Source organism: Naegleria fowleri (assembly GCF_008403515.1).
Source record: "Naegleria fowleri strain ATCC 30894 chromosome Unknown tig9, whole genome shotgun sequence".
Lineage (NCBI taxonomy): Eukaryota > Heterolobosea > Eutetramitea > Acrasida > Naegleriidae > Naegleria > Naegleria fowleri.
In genome coordinates this window covers 556,748-574,356 of record NW_025407941.1, presented here as the reverse complement: position 1 = coordinate 574,356, position 17,609 = coordinate 556,748, and the positions used below count along the sequence as shown (strand labels likewise).

The 17,609-nt window shown below is 36.0% G+C and overlaps 9 protein-coding genes across 9 annotated transcripts; 5 read left to right on the top strand and 4 right to left on the bottom strand.

The window, feature by feature from the left end:
* Nucleotides 1–82: 82 nt before the first annotated feature.
* FDP41_011464 (uncharacterized protein) lies at nucleotides 83–2,239 on the top strand (the record flags this gene model as incomplete). Its single annotated transcript, XM_044701875.1, has 1 exon — nucleotides 83–2,239. The coding sequence occupies one exon, from the start codon at nucleotides 83–85 to the stop codon at nucleotides 2,237–2,239; it is 2,157 nt and encodes a 718-aa protein (XP_044567247.1).
* Nucleotides 2,240–2,398: 159 nt separating this feature from the next.
* Nucleotides 2,399–3,169, top strand: FDP41_011463 (uncharacterized protein; the record flags this gene model as incomplete). The annotated part of the gene is made up of 1 exon (XM_044701874.1): nucleotides 2,399–3,169. One exon carries the CDS (start codon nucleotides 2,399–2,401, stop codon nucleotides 3,167–3,169), a length of 771 nt encoding a protein of 256 aa, XP_044567246.1.
* Nucleotides 3,170–3,276: 107 nt separating this feature from the next.
* On the top strand, nucleotides 3,277–3,939 carry FDP41_011462 (uncharacterized protein; the record flags this gene model as incomplete). The annotated part of the gene is made up of 1 exon (XM_044701873.1): nucleotides 3,277–3,939. One exon carries the CDS (start codon nucleotides 3,277–3,279, stop codon nucleotides 3,937–3,939), a length of 663 nt encoding a protein of 220 aa, XP_044567245.1.
* Nucleotides 3,940–3,943: 4 nt separating this feature from the next.
* FDP41_011461 (uncharacterized protein) lies at nucleotides 3,944–6,146 on the bottom strand (the record flags this gene model as incomplete). The annotated part of the gene is made up of 4 exons (XM_044701872.1): nucleotides 3,944–5,028; nucleotides 5,076–5,228; nucleotides 5,274–5,621; nucleotides 5,666–6,146. The coding sequence occupies 4 exons, from the start codon at nucleotides 6,144–6,146 to the stop codon at nucleotides 3,944–3,946; spliced, it is 2,067 nt and encodes a 688-aa protein (XP_044567244.1).
* A 276-nt stretch (nucleotides 6,147–6,422) lies between these two features.
* FDP41_011460 (uncharacterized protein) lies at nucleotides 6,423–7,415 on the top strand (the record flags this gene model as incomplete). Its single annotated transcript, XM_044701871.1, has 1 exon — nucleotides 6,423–7,415. One exon carries the CDS (start codon nucleotides 6,423–6,425, stop codon nucleotides 7,413–7,415), a length of 993 nt encoding a protein of 330 aa, XP_044567243.1.
* Nucleotides 7,416–7,421: 6 nt separating this feature from the next.
* On the bottom strand, nucleotides 7,422–9,126 carry FDP41_011459 (uncharacterized protein; the record flags this gene model as incomplete). Its single annotated transcript, XM_044701869.1, has 2 exons — nucleotides 7,422–8,697; nucleotides 8,753–9,126. 2 exons carry the CDS (start codon nucleotides 9,124–9,126, stop codon nucleotides 7,422–7,424), a joined length of 1,650 nt encoding a protein of 549 aa, XP_044567242.1.
* A 132-nt stretch (nucleotides 9,127–9,258) lies between these two features.
* Nucleotides 9,259–10,839, bottom strand: FDP41_011458 (uncharacterized protein; the record flags this gene model as incomplete). Its single annotated transcript, XM_044701868.1, has 1 exon — nucleotides 9,259–10,839. One exon carries the CDS (start codon nucleotides 10,837–10,839, stop codon nucleotides 9,259–9,261), a length of 1,581 nt encoding a protein of 526 aa, XP_044567241.1.
* A 631-nt stretch (nucleotides 10,840–11,470) lies between these two features.
* On the top strand, nucleotides 11,471–14,403 carry FDP41_011457 (uncharacterized protein; the record flags this gene model as incomplete). The annotated part of the gene is made up of 3 exons (XM_044701867.1): nucleotides 11,471–11,588; nucleotides 11,640–11,769; nucleotides 11,892–14,403. The coding sequence occupies 3 exons, from the start codon at nucleotides 11,471–11,473 to the stop codon at nucleotides 14,401–14,403; spliced, it is 2,760 nt and encodes a 919-aa protein (XP_044567240.1).
* Nucleotides 14,404–14,425: 22 nt separating this feature from the next.
* On the bottom strand, nucleotides 14,426–17,529 carry FDP41_011456 (uncharacterized protein; the record flags this gene model as incomplete). The annotated part of the gene is made up of 3 exons (XM_044701866.1): nucleotides 14,426–15,547; nucleotides 15,606–15,907; nucleotides 16,059–17,529. The coding sequence occupies 3 exons, from the start codon at nucleotides 17,527–17,529 to the stop codon at nucleotides 14,426–14,428; spliced, it is 2,895 nt and encodes a 964-aa protein (XP_044567239.1).
* Nucleotides 17,530–17,609: the final 80 nt, after the last annotated feature.

The following is a 17,609-nucleotide window of genomic DNA, read 5'->3' as shown; positions in this document are numbered from 1 at the left end:
AGAAATATTTCTGATTGTGATGACGATTCCAAACCACAGCGCCAAAAACTCCCGCTACTAAGAAAAACAAATCGTTAAAAAAATGGACGAAGACTTGGCTGAAGGGGATGATGTTTTGATTGAGCAGGAGGAGCCAACGGAAGAGGATGTTCTTAAATATGCAGAATTTTTAGGAATTGACCCTCAATTAGAACCAGAATTATTGGACATTGCAAGAGAGGGTATAAAGGCACCACTTCCGGAAGGATGGAGGCCATGCCAAAGTGATGGTCAACTCTATTACTTTAATTTTCACACTGGAGAGTCGATATGGGATCATCCATTAGATGCGTATTACAAGCAAAAAGTCAAGGAAGAGAGAATGAAGAGAGCAACAAAAAAACCCAAACTGAAAACAAAAAAGAAGCAATTAGGAAAATTAGAACCGATCATGAGGCAATCAGATGGAGATTTATTGTCTAAAAAAAAGCTTAATGATGAGAGCAGCTCCGTGTCGAGTGCATCTTCACGAAACACGTCGCCTATTGAGTTGCAAAAACTTCAAGAGAAAATATCATCATTGGAACAGCAACTTGAATCTTCAACTAAGGAAAAACTTGAACTGCAAAGAAAAATCAACACGTTACACGTGGTTAATGAGCAAATTGAAGCAGAATTACTGGAACAAAAATCAAGATTGGACAAAGAATTTTCAAAGAAGTTAGAAAAAGCCCTTGCCGAAAAAGAGGAGGAGCTCACTAACAAACACAAACAACAAGTTCAAGATATGTTTATCGAGAACAGAAAACAAATTGCTCTTGCCAGACAAGAAGCAGATGAACTTTATGAGGAGAACATGAAACTCAAAACAAATCAATCACTTCAAAAAGAGAGAATTTCAAAGGAAACACAAACTGATTTTGACAATTTCATTAGAAACAGCACTGATACTTTTGCGGTACAGACAGACATTTGTTTGCAAACACAGAGAACTGAACCTGCTGCTATGAAATTAAATCCAACCAGAACATCATCTGCTCAAACAGATTCTCCCAAATTAATACCTATGGAATCACAGACGTTGAAAGTAGAGTTGGCCTCAACGGGGTGCAACACTTGGAAAAGTATGACCCTTAAAGATTCTGCCTCACAAACAACTGAAGCTGTTCCCATTCAAAAAGATGTTCAGCAATTAAAACCTCGATCAGTGAGCCAGTGTTGTCAGACCACCCTGCTACAAACACGAGAAACAACTTCTCAAACAGATGGACAAATTCCATCAACTGAAATGGGGATACAGTGTGAACCAAAAGACAGATCTCCAATCAACAAGAGCAACACAGTTAAAACACCTCTTAAACCAATTCTTGTCAAGAGCAAGAATGGGGACACTCCCAAGATTGATAGTCCTGTTCTAAGTCCTATTCTAATGAAAGAAAACACATCTCCTCAAATAAGCAAGAAGCATAGTTCTGAATACTATCTCTATAAGGAAAAGGTGGAAAAGAAAATTTCAGATGAAAAAGCAAAGCTTAGAAAGGTTAAAGAATTTTGTGAACAGGAGAAAGAAACTATTCGATCTCGTCAAGCAGCTCTTGAACAAGCAAGACAAGAATGGAAATCAGATGTCGCTAACTCTAGCTCTGTCGATGATGGATCACAACAATACACAAGTAGAATTTTAAAAAGTGTTAAACAGCATCTGGAAAAACAAGCTCACAGTCTCAATAATGATGTGAAACGAGTGAATGAGATTCAAAACTTGATCAAATTAAGGAAGCAAAAGATCAAGTTATTGGAGGAGAGCATTTCCGACCCTAACCATTTCGAAGTTTCAAAATGCGATACTTTGGATTCACCACTCAGTATTTCAAGTCCAAGCACAAGTAGCAGCAGCTCATCTCTAGATTTTGGAAAAAAGAACCTTGTTGCTGTGCTCAACAGAATCGAAGATGAATTAGCACAAATTCACAAGAAAATTGAAACTCAAAATAAGCAGTCTCTTGAAATTGAAAAGATCAAGCCGTTGATCGAGATTGATGACAATGTCACTCTAAATGAGGCAAGCTATCAGAGCTCAATATTTCAGAAATGGACTTCTTATTTTAAGCAAACAGAAAAGAGAAGAAGGATACTCCAACAAAAGATCAACGCGTTCCAACATCAACTTGACAAGTGGATTGCTGAGCGAGACCATAAGCGAGATTTATTTTTGCGTCATGGGCATTGGTTGTTGTCCTTGAAAGAAGAGTTGCGATAGTCCTTCGTTATGGAGTCTGACAGACGTGATCTGTAGGTTGGTGATGGTATTGAATGCTGCCTTAACTAATATTTGGAAATGCAGAATTGTTCTTTTGAACGTTAGACGAAGAAGATGAAGCTTGCTTGGTCTTTTAATTCGAACTTTGTCTTTTAAAAAATGTCTCAATTTGAAGTCAGACTGCGCAACATTCCCACACTCACACAAGTGAGAATTCCATCGGAGGAGGAATTATGGGAACAAGTCAAGTCTCTGAATATCACAAATCAAAAGGATCATTTGAAAGGATACATTCATTTCATGAAAACCTTCGGAAGTGGAAAGTTAGGAAGAGTTCAAATCTATGGTCTTTATACTGGTTCTACTTTTCATCAATTTGATATTCGATTTCACACAAAACGAATTCAAAACATATTTCACAGAATGTTGAATCCACAACAAGAAGAAGAAATGAATCAAGAAGATGACTCGGAAGAATTAAATGCACATTCAGAAGATGATCAAGAATCTGTTACTGCTACAACTACCACCACTAGTACTGAAATGAAACAAACTCTTCTCAGTCAACATTACGATTCTCAATTCAGTAAGATGATTGTCTTTGCCAGAGATTCCATTGAAGAAACTCTCTACTATGCTTGGCATTGTGAAAAGCCTCAAGAAATTTATCTGTTAGAAGTCGATGAATATGAAAGTGATCTTCCACCACCACGGTTTGTTTGTAAAGAATGGAATGAATTTGTTGAGAGAATGTGTTTTGGTCATTTCATTGATGAAGAAGATTATCACAGTGCAAGATTTTACAAAAATCAATCGGAAATGACATCGGATGATGGTGATAATGAAGAGAATCAAGAGTGCGAGATTGAACGAGTCTTTATACCAAACATGACACTCAAAATCACCAATAATGATGAAACTGTTGAATAATAAGTCATTTTCCATATTTTAAAAACAATGAATAATAATGCGTAATGTGTGGACACAAAATTTCAAAGCGTTTCTCTTCAACTTTTTATTGGAGGATCAAATAAAAAATGCCAAAATATAAGAGTGCGAAATTCATGTTTAAAGAAGACCCAAATAATAAGCGATGGGCCGAAGATAAATCACGTCTCGGATTTAAACTTTTAGAAAAGATGGGATGGAAAGAAGGAGATGGACTTGGAAAAAAGAGAGATGGAATGACAGAACACGTAAAAGTTGCATTTAAAACAGATACAGCAGGAATTGGTGCACATGAAGAAGCCAAGAAGGAACGAACGGTTTGTCAAAAGATGTCTTCTTTCTCGGAAGTGTTATCACGATTAAAGACAACAACATCACAACAAGATTCTTCAAGTAGTAGTAGTAGCAGCAGTGATGAAGAAGAATCAACTATGAAAATTAACAAAGAAGAAACAAAGACAAAAATCAACCGTATTCATCATCACAGAAGAGCACGATCGAAAATGACAAGCAATTATTCACAAGAGGATTTAGCTGCAATCCTAGGAAAGAGTCCATTAATAACCAACGAAAAAAAGTCGAAAGAAAAAACAACAAATTCTGATTCGCTTGAAAATCAAACAAGCTCACCAACAAAAGACTCAACAGTGCCTGAAAACACTCTGGCTTCTGAAGAATCTGAAAAGAAAAGAAAAAGAAAGGAAAAGAAAGAAAAGAAAGAAAAGAAAAAGAAAATTGAGGAAGAGGAGTAAACTTTTACAATTCTTCGTTTTCATTGGTATCAAAGTCGTACTCTTCTTGTTCTTCAGAAGGAACATCAGACTCGTTGGTACCTTGAGAGGTCTTTTCATTAACCAATTTCAACAGCTCTGCTGACAAGAATGTCACACACTCTGAGAAAGTAATTTGCTGGTTGTTCCAAGGATCCACATAGCTCAACCATTGATTGTATTCTGTTTCGGTTCTGTTTGGATTGATAGTTGCCAAGAGTTGTTTGAATTCACTCTCGCTCAAGACTCCATTCTTGTCTGAATCTACTTGTCTGAAAATCTTAACGAACTTATACAAAAATTGTTCATGACCTCTGAGCTGATAGGTCAGCAACACCTTCATGAATACTTTGTATGGTACCCTGTTGGAACTTGCCATTGATTTTGAGGGAGATGACATTCTGCTGTTTCCTCTGTTCATCTTTGTTTGAATGGCTTGAACTGCTTCTGTTACCTTCATGATAATGTTGAGTGAGTCCTCTTTGTTGTACATGTATTTTACAATATCGACCCATTCTTCCTCGTTTAACTCTCCATTCATTCTTTGTTGGTGCATGGCTAAAATTTCAGAATCAAGCTTTTTAGAGTACTTTCCTCTTAGGAACACTTTTAGCAGTTCAGCGACTGTTTCTTTGAGCTGTTTTTGAACAAATCTGAATTCTTCGTCAATCTCATTTCTAATAATCTTGCCAAATACAGCAACGTCATTATCCTCATGACTATATCTTTTCACTCCTTGAATTATTGAAGATGCGTACTCCAAAATCAAGTTTTTAAGACCATACTTTTGGTTAAGGAAAGTATACAAATATTGTTCCATTGTTTCTCTTGGTAACTTGTTTTCTGCGCACTTTTCGTCAAACTTTTGTTTGGAGGCGTAAATTTCCTCGATTATGTCTTTTAATTGACGAAGAGTAAGTGATTTAGTGTTCGTATTAATGGTTAATTGAGAAATCTTAAACGAATTATTCGATGGGGAAACACTTTTTAGAATCTTTGAAGGTGAGGTAGATATCTGAGTAGCAATCTTTTGTTTGTTGAGTTGGAATTGAGTCAATCTGTTCTTATATTCTAAAGAAAGTTGAAGATACAACTCAATGTCTGTTTCATATACTTACTTTCAAGTTCGTTTTTAAGGAACCCAATTTCCTCTCCCATCTGTTCTCTTTCCTTTTCCCATCCGACCAGAATCTTTCTCTTTGCGTTTTCACTCTCGGACGCAGTTTGTTGCAAAGATTCAGCGGCCTCCAGAAGTTGTCCGATTTCTTGGTCTTCAAAAGACGTTACGATTTTTTTGAAGAAATATCAATACTTACCTGCACCATCCAAATCCTTTTGAAGAGCTTTCACTCGTTTTCCGAACTCTTGCAAAGACTGATCCATAAAGTTGTATGAGTCTTCCAATAGTCCACTGTATGAATTCTTCAAAATTGTCATAATGCTTGCAAGCTTTTTGTCATTCTTGGACACTTGATTTATGATGGACTCAAAACATCTATCGAATATGATTCTATTGGCATTAGTAACTTCGTTGTGGAATCTTAATGGATCAGTTTCAGTTTTTGTCCTTTGCTTTAACTCAGACACAACATCAGCAGAAAGATGAACAAAGCTCTCCCGAAGTCCTAAATAAAGCTGGGTAGCCTCAAACAGTTTGCGTGAGTCTTCACGTGTAATTGGTTAAAAGAGAAATGTACAAAGAACTTACTTTCAAAGTCGGAGTCATTAACTTCAATAAACACTGGACGTGGGACAGAGTCTTTTGATTCATTGCCTTTAATTGGGGACATGCTCACTTCGTTGTAATCATATTGCTGATCCGTAATATCTGTAAGGGGTGTACCATTGAACGTAAGCAGGTTTGCCAAATTGATAATAAGCTCGTCCTCACCTTCCTCAGCCAAAGTAATATCCAAATGTTTAAGCATTGGTAAGGAGCAAAGCCCTGGTAAAATATCATCGATACGTTCAAAACGATTTCCAGTCAAATCAAGGTACTCGACTCTACTCAGCCGACTCATGTCTGTCGGGAGCTTTGTAAGCTTGTTGTTGCTTAATCTTAGAACCCTCAAATTCGCTAATTCCCCCAAAACGTTCAAAATATCATCAAGAGAGTTTAACCCACAATTTTCCAAGGATACCTCAGTAGTATCAGGAAAATTATTGCGAATTTCTTTCACCTTTTCCATGATGAACCAAATATTTTTTTTAATTGGTCCAAGCAACCAACACAACACGGTCTGGTATTGGTAATAATTAAAAATTTAATTTCATGATTATAAACTCGTGAACATATTGTCTTCTTACGTCCAATACAATGCAAAACGTTTCAGCAAGCTTCTACTATTATTTTTATTGGTAGTGAAGATCGGAATCATCGGTTTATCGGAAGAAGCTTTCCTTGCTGTTCATCTATTTAAAGATCAAACAAAGGAGGAATCACCAAAAGAAAAACAATAAAAAAAATGATGCCAAATAATGGAGATCCAATGAAGCAACTTTTCGACTGGGCAGTAGCAAATTCCTCACCGGAATTGCTTCGAAGTCAAGCTGCACATCATCAACAGCAGGGAACAACACTTTCATTAACTCCGCAACAACGAGAAGTTTTAGAGTATATTGCATCACAAATGAAAGGCAACGATCCTTTCACTGTGATGAAAAAGGCTTATGAAGTGTTGCAAAATACCAATTCATCAATGGATGAAACTCTAGAAGCCATGGAGACAATAGACGATATCACTAGCAAAATAGACTATGCAATAGATTTCCACAAAATGGGAGGAACTGAATACGTGTTTGAACATTTTCTTGCTCGTTCACATCCTGATCCAAGAGCAGATGATCCAGAAATAGTTTTATCTGCATTACAACTTTTATGTACATGCTTGCACAATAATCCTAAAGTGCAAGTTGAAGATTTATATCAAGTTCGATTTTTTGCCTATTTGGAAGATCAACTAAAGCATTACAACAAACAAAGCAAGGCACTTTTGAAGAAGTTGGGAACAGCATTTGTTGCTTTAAGCTCAAACCAGCCTAAAACCTTAGAAAAGTTTGCTCATCATCATGTCATAGAATCTATCACGAATATTTTACACTTTGAAAATGATGAAAACATTCTTTCCAAATTTATGATGTCACTCTTAAGTTTCATGTTTGCAGATCACAAGACAGCAATTCTTGGCTCCGAACTAGAACATTGTTGGACTAAGCAAGAACATTCTCTGAAGAGCTTTGTTGAAACAGCCATTACTGATTTTGAAAGAATGGATTTGATGGAAAAAACAGCATTGTTCTTGAAAGAATGTGCAAGGTATCCAAACACATCATTCTCCTTTGTCGCAGAAGCTAGGGAAATTCTGGAAAAGGGTATTGCATTTATTAAGAGCAATGCCAGCCAAGAAGATAAGGAGCAATTACTTCCTTATTTCGAAATTGACAACAAACTCCATTAATACATTCTATTCTTCGTCCTGCATTGAGTTTTCATTTAAATCCGTTGTGGAAGGTTCTTGGTTTGAAGAAGAAGCTGGTGCGTTATTAATGTTACCTACAGAGTTCTTCTCTCGCAACACTTTAACTGATTTCGAGAAGTAAGAATTAGGATGACTGAATGGCACACCATCATCTTCCGTATCAATGAGCTGCAAATTATTTGGCTTTTTCTGAATTCCATGACTCAACTCAAAGAATCGTCTACACGCCAATTGATAGTGATGATCTTTGGCAAGGTCAACCACCTCTTGAACTTCTTTTTCATCAAAAGACGACCCACCTCCATAAGATCGAATTTCATTTCTTAGCTCTTCTGGTTTGAAAACCTTAAAAGGACAAACATATTCAGGGTTGTTAATAATTTTCGTACATCCATATGGAGAGTAGTTTGTCTTTTTTCCTTCCTTACCATAATTATGCCTAATATTATATGAGTATTGTTTATCGAATGAGTCAGAGGTCATGGCATTGTCTGCTGTAAAGTGATCTTTCCAAAATTGTAATGCATCTTCTAACTTGAGACCAATTCCTTTAAGGAACAGACCGAATTGCATTCTACCATAGTGCTTCAAGTGATGCTTTTCTTTCAGCTCCTTATACAATACTCTCATACAAAGTGGGAAGCTCTGCTTGCTCAAGGCATCAATTTGTTCTGGTTTCACTTCTCCAGTACTCATGAAAGATGCTGTGCTGGAGAAGAGAGATTTTCCTTCACTGGCTGCAGGAATAACATCTCTAAGGAAAGGAAGTAATCGGTCCTTCTCCTCCTCTTTCAAATATTCTGGATAGAGAGATTGAATCTTTGCCAATGCCACTGCTAAATTAGCTCTGTAGTGTTGTTTTATCAAAGAAGTGAGATCATGTAAGAACAAATAGGCTTTTCCATTTTGAATATAAACACTTCGATTTCCAACCAATTGCAATACTGAAACAAAATCAACTTTAAAAACAAGTGTATCTTCAACGTTAAATCTCTCCATATTTGAGTGAGATTTGTGTGTCACTAATACTGGGCCATCGTTTTCAGTATTTTCCTTTTGTTGATACTGTAGATGGAAATAGTATTTTGTGAACATTTTGGAGAGTGGTGATTCTAGTTTTCTTTTTTCTTCAACAGAAACTCGCTCAGCAATGATACCATTTCTTTGTAAAATATCGAGATACGAGTCTTGAGAAGCATGCATGAGTCTACTTTCAAATAATGCGCATTCTGTAGTCAGAAACCATTGTTTCAATTGCTCACTTATATGATTTGTACAATTTCTGGCAAAATATGATCATATTTTGAATTACTTACTTTTTTGCAAAGGCTAATCTCAGAATGTGATGAGAAATCCAATCAGGCTCACAATGATCCAAATCTTGAGGAACTCTTAAATCAAATATTTTGTTTGATTCTTCAATAATATTGTCTTGTAATGCCTTTACGGAAATATTTCTTGCTTTCCATGTGTCTATCATTTTGAGTAATTTCAATCGTTGAAACGAATACTCTTCAAATTGTTCCAATGTTATTTCCCCCGTTGGTGGTAAATGGTACATGCTCTTCCAGCTGTGTTGATAGGAGGCATCATTACTCGATGATAACGACCCGATAGGAATGTGGCCCTTGTTGCGGCCTGGTGCATGAAGTTTTGATGTGTGCTTTTTTGACTTTAACGACTGGACCATAATGGTGGAGAGGTTGATGATGTGCAATAAATTTTTTTTTTGAATTTAAATTTTGAAAAGGCGCCAAAACGGTCGTTTGGAAATCGATCATTGGTTTATCTTTGTTCTCACCTATATGGGATTCAACAAAAATTACACAATTTTAACAGGATCTATCATCATTGAAACCTCACTAATGTACCAATCATCCGTTTCATGAGATTCATCTTGTCTCAAAACCCACATTTGAGTTTCCTGTCTGATATCCTTAGGACCTCCTTCAATAATTTCACCAGCCTCATTCTTGATGCAGTGAGTATATTGAACGGAGCAACTAATAACAAGAGCAGGATTACCGGCATCATATCTAGTTGTTAAAAGGTGAATATCTGCGACATGTAAAACCTTTGAATCAAGTTTGTGCTTTGCATGAAGTCTTTCCTGAATTCTTGGGAAGAAGATTTGGCGGTAACAAGATTCAGAAACAAATTTCTTAATAGTGTGTGTGTCATCAGCAAAATAAGCAGATAATATTTCAGGAATAACAATAGCCTCCATTGTGACAAGTAACAAATCCAAATCAAATCTAGGATCACGTTTCTTCAATTCACTAATTGCCAAAGCTTGTTCTGATGATTTAGATAATTCCTCCTCTGCAGGGGGCTCCTGTTGTTCTGCTTTTTTAACTTTTACAGGCGGAGTAATTCTCGCGTCAACAAAACGCAATGTCTCGTTCAATATGTCCACCATTCCAGGAATTAGTCTGAAAAATAAACTTGGATGTTTACCGGTTTGTTTGTGTTGAATTTCTTGTAACAGAAGTTGAGTTTTCCAAATAATTCCTCGAGTTGTATAATATGGCTCAATGAGCTGTGAAATAACAGGAGAGTTTTCTTTTGTCAACTTCAATTCCTCAGCTGTAGTTGGATTAACTTTTGGTTTTCCTGCCTCGGCCTCCTGCACTCTTTGCTCTTGCATTCTTGCAGTTAACAATTTTACAAGCTCCTCTCTTTCTTGTTCTTGACGTTCACTTTCATAATGAAGATCTTCTTCGCTTTGTTCTCCCATCTTGCCCAAGTCAGGTTTTTCTTTAATTTCTTTCATCACTGCCTCCAATTCCTCCTGAGAAATAATTTCAGTAATATTAACTAAAGTTCGTGTGAAAGGATTGTAAACATAACCCTTGGATAAATCCAACTCTCTGGCATATTTCGTTCTGAAAAAGAAAACTGGAGCACGTTTCAAATCCGAAATTCTGTTACCAGCAGATTCTCCAGTAATATATTTAAGTCCAACCCTTTGATTCAAAACATCATACGCAGAATCTACAGCTTTTCCAACTCGAGACATGGTTTCCGATTGTAGAAGTTTCTCGGCAGTTTCATCTAGAGAAGTAGAGCCTTTGGAGAGAGCTTCTTTACCTTTCGACAAAGTAGGTTTGAGCTTCTCCACACCTTTAGCTAGAAATGTTTCTTGATAGCTACGAATAGCTGCCTGTACGGATTCATTGCTTTGAATTTGTCTCTTTAAGTGTTCCTTGAATAAGTCAGTCATTCCTTTTGGTCCTTCGTTACATTTGTTGTTGGTATGAAATGATGAACTGATGATACCACTTCTATACGGGAAAAAGAAGATGAATTGGTGTTTTTTCGTTCTTGCCGAAGAACCTCTTGCAAATCCTCGAGGAAGATGATGAGAGAAGAAGGAGCATAGCAAAGAAGAGGCTCTGTTCATTTTTTCAATCAGTTTTTGAACAAGGGCATAAAGCTTGCCTATCAATTTGATGGGCAGAAATGTCTCTTTCATCATCACACAAATAAATATTGAAATTAACAATTTATACGATTCGTTTACATTTAATTTCAAATCAAGTACAAGATGATAAGGCCAGTACATATCATCACAACACAAAGATTTTGTTGTCATTTGTTTTCTAAAAGGAATATATTCAACCCACAACAAATTTTCCAGGTCGAAAATGAACAGCACGAGTTGAGGAAACATGTTCGGAAGGAGCCAACAAGAAGGTCCATGCATGCTGCGCCGTGAACTTCTTTCTCCTTGCGGTGTGGCTCAATCAAACCCTTCAAAAGCTAAATACATAGCTATCTTGTATCTGGTGATCCACGAAACGACACAAATGAATCGCCTCGAACAGATTCAGCACATTGTTTTGTAATTCTTCTTTCTGATGATCGTTCAACTAACTACATAAAAATTTTTCATCACGACAGCAACCGACCTCTTCACCACTCCGTAACTTTGTGTTCATCACATCTCTACAGACACCATCTTGCTGTGATTGAGGTTTAATAGACTTTATTTGCTTTCGACTACCAAACCCACCGATGTACTACTAGCAAAAATGTCCAACACTACCGAAACCGAAAGATACAGAGAGCTACTAGCGTCTCTGATATCGAGTGCTTCTTATGCTAGAGCTCTGTCCGAAGTTTCCTCATCATCTGATATAGACTTTTTAGGTTTGTGTTTTGTGTTTTGTTGTTTTTGTTCATTGATTGAATTTGAAATAGCCAAGGTCCTTCTTGATATCGCTAATGCCACTAACAAGAGCCAACAGCTCATCAAAGAACTCATCTATTTTGAAATTAGTAAATATCAACACATGCCCACAACAATTTTCAGAAGTAATTCTCTTGCTAGGTATGTACCCAATTTAATGAAGGTGATCATCGTGATGTACAACGATACAACCAATGAAATCATCTTCCCCGTTTATTGGACACAAAAACACACGACGATTAAAATTAAATTATGGATAACAGCAAGGCTCTGGGTCTGTATGTACGAGATGTAGGATATCAATATTTGAAAAGCACGATTGGTTCACTTTGTGATGAGCTGATACTTGAGAACCGAAGTCTTGAAATTGATCCAAAGGCCCTTGAAGAAGAAAAAGAAGGTGATAAAAAGTTGCCTCAAAATATTGAGAAACTTACGGAATGGTGTGGAAGGTTTCTGGACAAAATGATGTCTCCAGAAGTGATAGATATGATGCCAAAAGAACTGAGATTAATTGCTCGTTTTATTGGCCAAGTGAGTGATTCATTACAACTGGACACACCAGTATTAATTGGTGGTTATATCATGTTACGTTTTTTCAACCCAGCAATTGCTACTCCCGATGCCATGAACTTGACAACAAAGAAAAAGACCAAGGTTTCTCAAAGAAATTTTATTTTAATCACTAAGGTAATTCAAAACTTAGCAAATAATGTTTTGTTCGGAAACAAGGAAAGATTTATGATTTGTATGAACGACTTCCTTGTACAGAAGAAGGATGTAATGAGAGAGTATTTAATGTCCATCATTGATTACTCTGAACAAGTCGATACATCGGACAAAAACGTTCTTCCATTCGAAAAGAGCGAACTAAATGTTGCAGTTGATCCTAAGAGCATTGATTTATCTAAATTCGACAAACGAGATTTGGATAAGTTTTACAAACTATTTTTTGAATATTCTCCTCAAATAGTTGAATTCATGACCGAAGAGGGTATAACAAAGGAGATTAAGCCTATTAGAGATATTATGAACTCATGCTTAGAAGTGATTGAGCTCGTAGAGAAGTTGGGTGAGCCAGTTGGTTTCAACTCAACACCACAAACACCAACACTACAATCCGAGGATAGCGATGATGAGCCTCTTGACGCCTGCACGATTCAAATGGAAAAAATTTTCTCTAAACTATGCTCTCAGATATGGAAACACTCTACAAAGATCGATGGAACAGCAACCGAGAGCAAATACTTTTTTTATAGAGGAAACAACATTCTCACATCATTTGAGGAGAAGCTAATGGTATACTATCTGATAGGAACTCGTCTTAAGGATGTTGACTTTAATGAAGGATTTGGAGAAGTATTGTTCCATTTTATCAAAGTGTTGAGACTATCTTTTGAAAATATCAGACCACCTTCTGCTAAAACTGAATTGGACAAGTATTCCAAAAAGTTTATGCTCATTCTTGATTTGAGTTATATTTGTCTCAATGAGGCTCAAAAGGATGCACTGGGTGCCATCCTTAACAGACTTTCTCGACTATTTACATTGGCTCAACAAAAACAACTGTATCAAACTGTGGTTCTCCATGCTCCAAACATGACTTACCTTCCAGCATCCATTGTTAAATTCTTTGCAAAAACGAAACTCGCTATCTCTGCAAAGAAACAAAAAGACTACCTCAAAAAGATTGTCATGATGGATGATTATTCCAGATTACTATCTCATGGATTTAAAAGGGAGGAGGATATTTTACTTCCTGAAATTTCAAAGTTCAATGTACCAAAAACGTACAAAATTATCAAGGTAAATCCAAAAGGAAAGCACCAAGAAAGACTTCTCAAAATCACAATGATGTCTTTGTTGAACATTGATCCAAAGAGTAAGATTGTTAAGAACGAAAGATTACTTTCAGAAATTGAAGAGATTTCTGCTCCTCCTTCAAATCTTGAAATTCATATGAGATTTAGACCTATTACTCCAAAAACAGATCAACCAATTCCATATTTCCCTGATAATATGGAAGAAGATGAGTCTGATGATGAATCTAATGATGTGGCTGTAAAGAAAAAGAAAAAATTCGAGGTCGGATTTAGAAGATATATTGTGAATAGCGAGCAAGAGAGAGAGGCAGTGCTAGAAGAGATATTTGAGACTGTTGTTAGATCTCAATACTGTACAACATACCAATCGTTTAGTGCACTTCTTTACAAAGGTACTTCCAAGAAGGCAAAGAGACTTCTTAAACTAACATCAGATTCTGTACTGGAGGTATCAGGTAGAACGATTAAGAATGAATTTCCATTTATTGGTATAGAGCATTGCAGAATGTGTAGTGGTGTTTTGTCATCATTGACAAACTTTGATAAGGACGAGGAAGAGACAGATCTATTAACCCTACTTTCTTCTTCTTCATTTACAGGGGCTGCTTCCACGATTGCAGAAAAAGCAAAACAACCAGAGAAGCTCACTGTACATAAAGACATGGTTTCGTTAAAGATGAAAAACGAAGATACAGAACGCTATTTCATAATTACATCCACAGGTTTTGAACAAGAGGACACTCATGTATGTGCACAAGAATTTATTAAGGCTATCGAAGAAGGGGTAAAGCGTAACAAAGACATTGTTTTACAACGTAGCCTCTCTGAACCAGAATTTTCTTTTGATGCTGTTAATGGAGATATGGTGATGAAGTCAGCGGATGATAAAACATCTGAAAATAATACAGGTATGGATGGTAAAAAAGAAATTACCCTCAATACAACCGAATAGTGTACATTAGAGATTAAATACTTTAATGATTCATGAATTTAAGGAAATTGTTGAGATAATGATTTTTGTCAGCTCCTGGAATGTAGGTGGTGGGCGTCATTTGTTCATCTTTCAGATCGTCCATCTCACAAATGACTGTCTTTGCGTTCACTCTCACAATTTCATCTGTGTCGTAGAAAGCAGCTTTGTTTAGTATCGTCTTGAATTGATCCAAAGTTGCTGCTTCGCAAACCTCAAACAGTTCTGTTTTGAAAGTTTTTGCAAATCTATCAAAGATCAACACAGCTGCACGTCGTACATGCTCACTTTTGTCAAAATTGAGAACATATGATGCACAATCAATAATGTCTTGTACAAATGGATGAACTCCAAATTTTAAGATTTGAACCAAAGTCGCTAAATTCGATACAGAGCTTGCTCGTACTAATTCAAAATCCTTGTCATTTTCTTTTCCACACTTTAAAAAGCAATAAACAAAATAGTGTGCATATTTAGGAAGCATTTGACCACAGCGTTCTGCCAAATCTACCAAACTTTCTCCAATTTTAAGTCTTTGTTCGATGGTTTGTTTCTTATCACCAAATGTGTCCACAAGAATGGGAATGATAGTATCTGGGTAAACATCACCCAGTGCAGTCAATCCACTGATAGCTCCTAAATATACATAGGTATCTTCATCTTTCAACTGAGATTGTAAAATATCAAAAATGTTATGAACCTGTTTTTCAATGATAGGATTTTTCTTTTTTTCTAACACAATTTCTCTCAATGAAAGAACTCCATGTGCTCTCACTGGCAACAGTGGATCTCTCAAATCTTGTAAAATGTGATCGAATTTGATTTTGATTTTTTCCTCTTCAGTATATTCTTCTACATTTCCATGAATCTCTTTGTATTGTTTTGTATCGATACTTAACAGAGCAGTTGAAGCCATCTCTGAAATTTGTTGATGTTCATAGATTTTGTATCGATTAAGAATTGGTTTCAAATCTTCAAGTTTTTCTTCCTCATCGAGTGTTTTGATTGAAATTCCACCACATAAAATTGCAGATAGAATTCCAAGAGCCATCACTACAGATTCCAATGATTCTTCATCAAATCTATTTTCATGATTTAAAAGTAAAAATTTCACAAAGGAAATGGCCTGTGAAGTATTTTTTCATAATAGAAGCACCCATTTCATTAATGAGTAATTGAATGACTTGAAGAAGAATGATTGCATTTTCTGGGAGTGGAACCTCTTGTTGTTGAGGATGAGAAAAGATCAATAAAGGTGTTGAGGATGACAAAAAGGGTTCATCTTTCACACATGGTTCGACATGGTTCAACGTGCTTTCCATATGTTGTTTCACCACAGTGAATTGAGTGATTAAATGTACAAATAAATCTCCAGCAACTGTATGATTTTTCAAAAGTTTGAAAAGATTAATCAAACAACTAGCTTCCCAAAGATAATCTCTATTCAATTCAGATACTAATTTGATAGAAACACCTCCACTATCACCTGGACAGAATGTTACATAATGATTCGATGCAAGTTTTCTATTAAATACTACAAGTCGTTTTGTCACTTGAAGAGCATCATCACTAATCTTAAAATAACTGGTCATTATTTCTTCACATGCTGATTTGAGATAAAGTTTGGTTTTGCTTACAAAACAATATAATTGAAAAAAGTGCTGGAATGATCGGAGAAATAGAATTATACATGAAACTTGCTGGAGTGTTTCCAAACAATAATCGATGAATATCTTCGACACATTGACCAATTTCATTTTCATCACACAGAATTTCTTCTTTTTGAAAATGTACTTCATCTTCAAGAGAAAGAAGTGAGGAATCTGTTTTTCTCTGAAAAGTTTCATTAGGATTGGAATCGCCACTACTACTAGTACTGACACTAACACCGTTCACCATAGTCGAATAGAGTTGCATTTCTTCATCAGCCATTTGTTGAAACTTGATAAACTTTTTAAGAGGAGAAAGGATGGGTTCCAAAATTAATTCTTGTGCAATGGAAGGAAATTTTTCAATAATTTTTCCACAAAGGAGCGCACTAGTCTTCAATAAATGATGACTATTCTTTCCTCTCAATCGAAATAGTTTGATAATTTGTGGGCAAATTATTTTGAAATAATCTTGAGCATTCGTGTCTTTTGGAACAGCAACAATCAAGTCCACAATTTTTTCATAATGTCTAAAGTTAGATTCTGGTACATTGTCGAGCATCACTGAAATGATAGCAAAAACTCCTTTTGGCCTTAATATTGTTTTTGAGAGCCAAATGGTGCATCTATTTTTAAGCCATTGAGGTAGAGTTGGTTGTGAAAGTAATGTGACGAGACAATAAACAACCATCGATTCATGAGTTTGAGTTAGTAATTTGTAGAGTAATTCTGAGCAATACAATCGATCTGACTCATCAATTCCAAATTGTTGAGAGAGATGGGCAATGACAGAGGATGGACAATTTTCTTTTTGTTTTTGCTCTAATGTTTTTTTTAAATTGTTGCATAAATAAAGGATTTGAAAGAGAGCAGAATAAATATCAGTCAAGTAATTTTGTAACACAAGTTGATTGTAAAACTCATCCCAGTTTGAAATATCACATAAAATTTTCACACATTTCACCAACTTTTCCAATTCATTTCGTGAAATTTTTTCATTTTCACTAAATTCACTTTGCTTATTGACTGATATTTTACTTTGTTGTGAAAGTGATTCAATTCTTTTGGAAAGAGAAATTCCAACTCCTTTCAATAGTCGAGGTACAATTCCCCACACAACAATTAACTCTAATCCAATCTTTAGAGATGAAATGGCATATACTTCGTGTTGTTCTTTTTCATTGTTCATGACTTGGCAAATTTTTTCTACGTATTGCCACATGTTATTTACATGATTGCATGATGAAGAGTTTTGAATTAAATCTTTCCGAATCTCCTCAAGTAGTGGCTGAAGAGAGCATGAAAGAGATTTTGATGAATGATTGTTAGATGATGGATCATTCGTATCAATATGATGATGATGATTTTCAGAGTCGTTTGGTTGGTGGTTTGCTTCAAAAGGCTCATGTGCATTCAACGTTGAAGTTGTTGTTGAGCAAGCTTCATCTTGTTGAGACATTTTTTTTCAAAATAAAAATAGCTGCCCGCATATGGCCGAGTGGTTTTTCTGGAACTGTGGCAGCCAACTGGTCCAGCGTT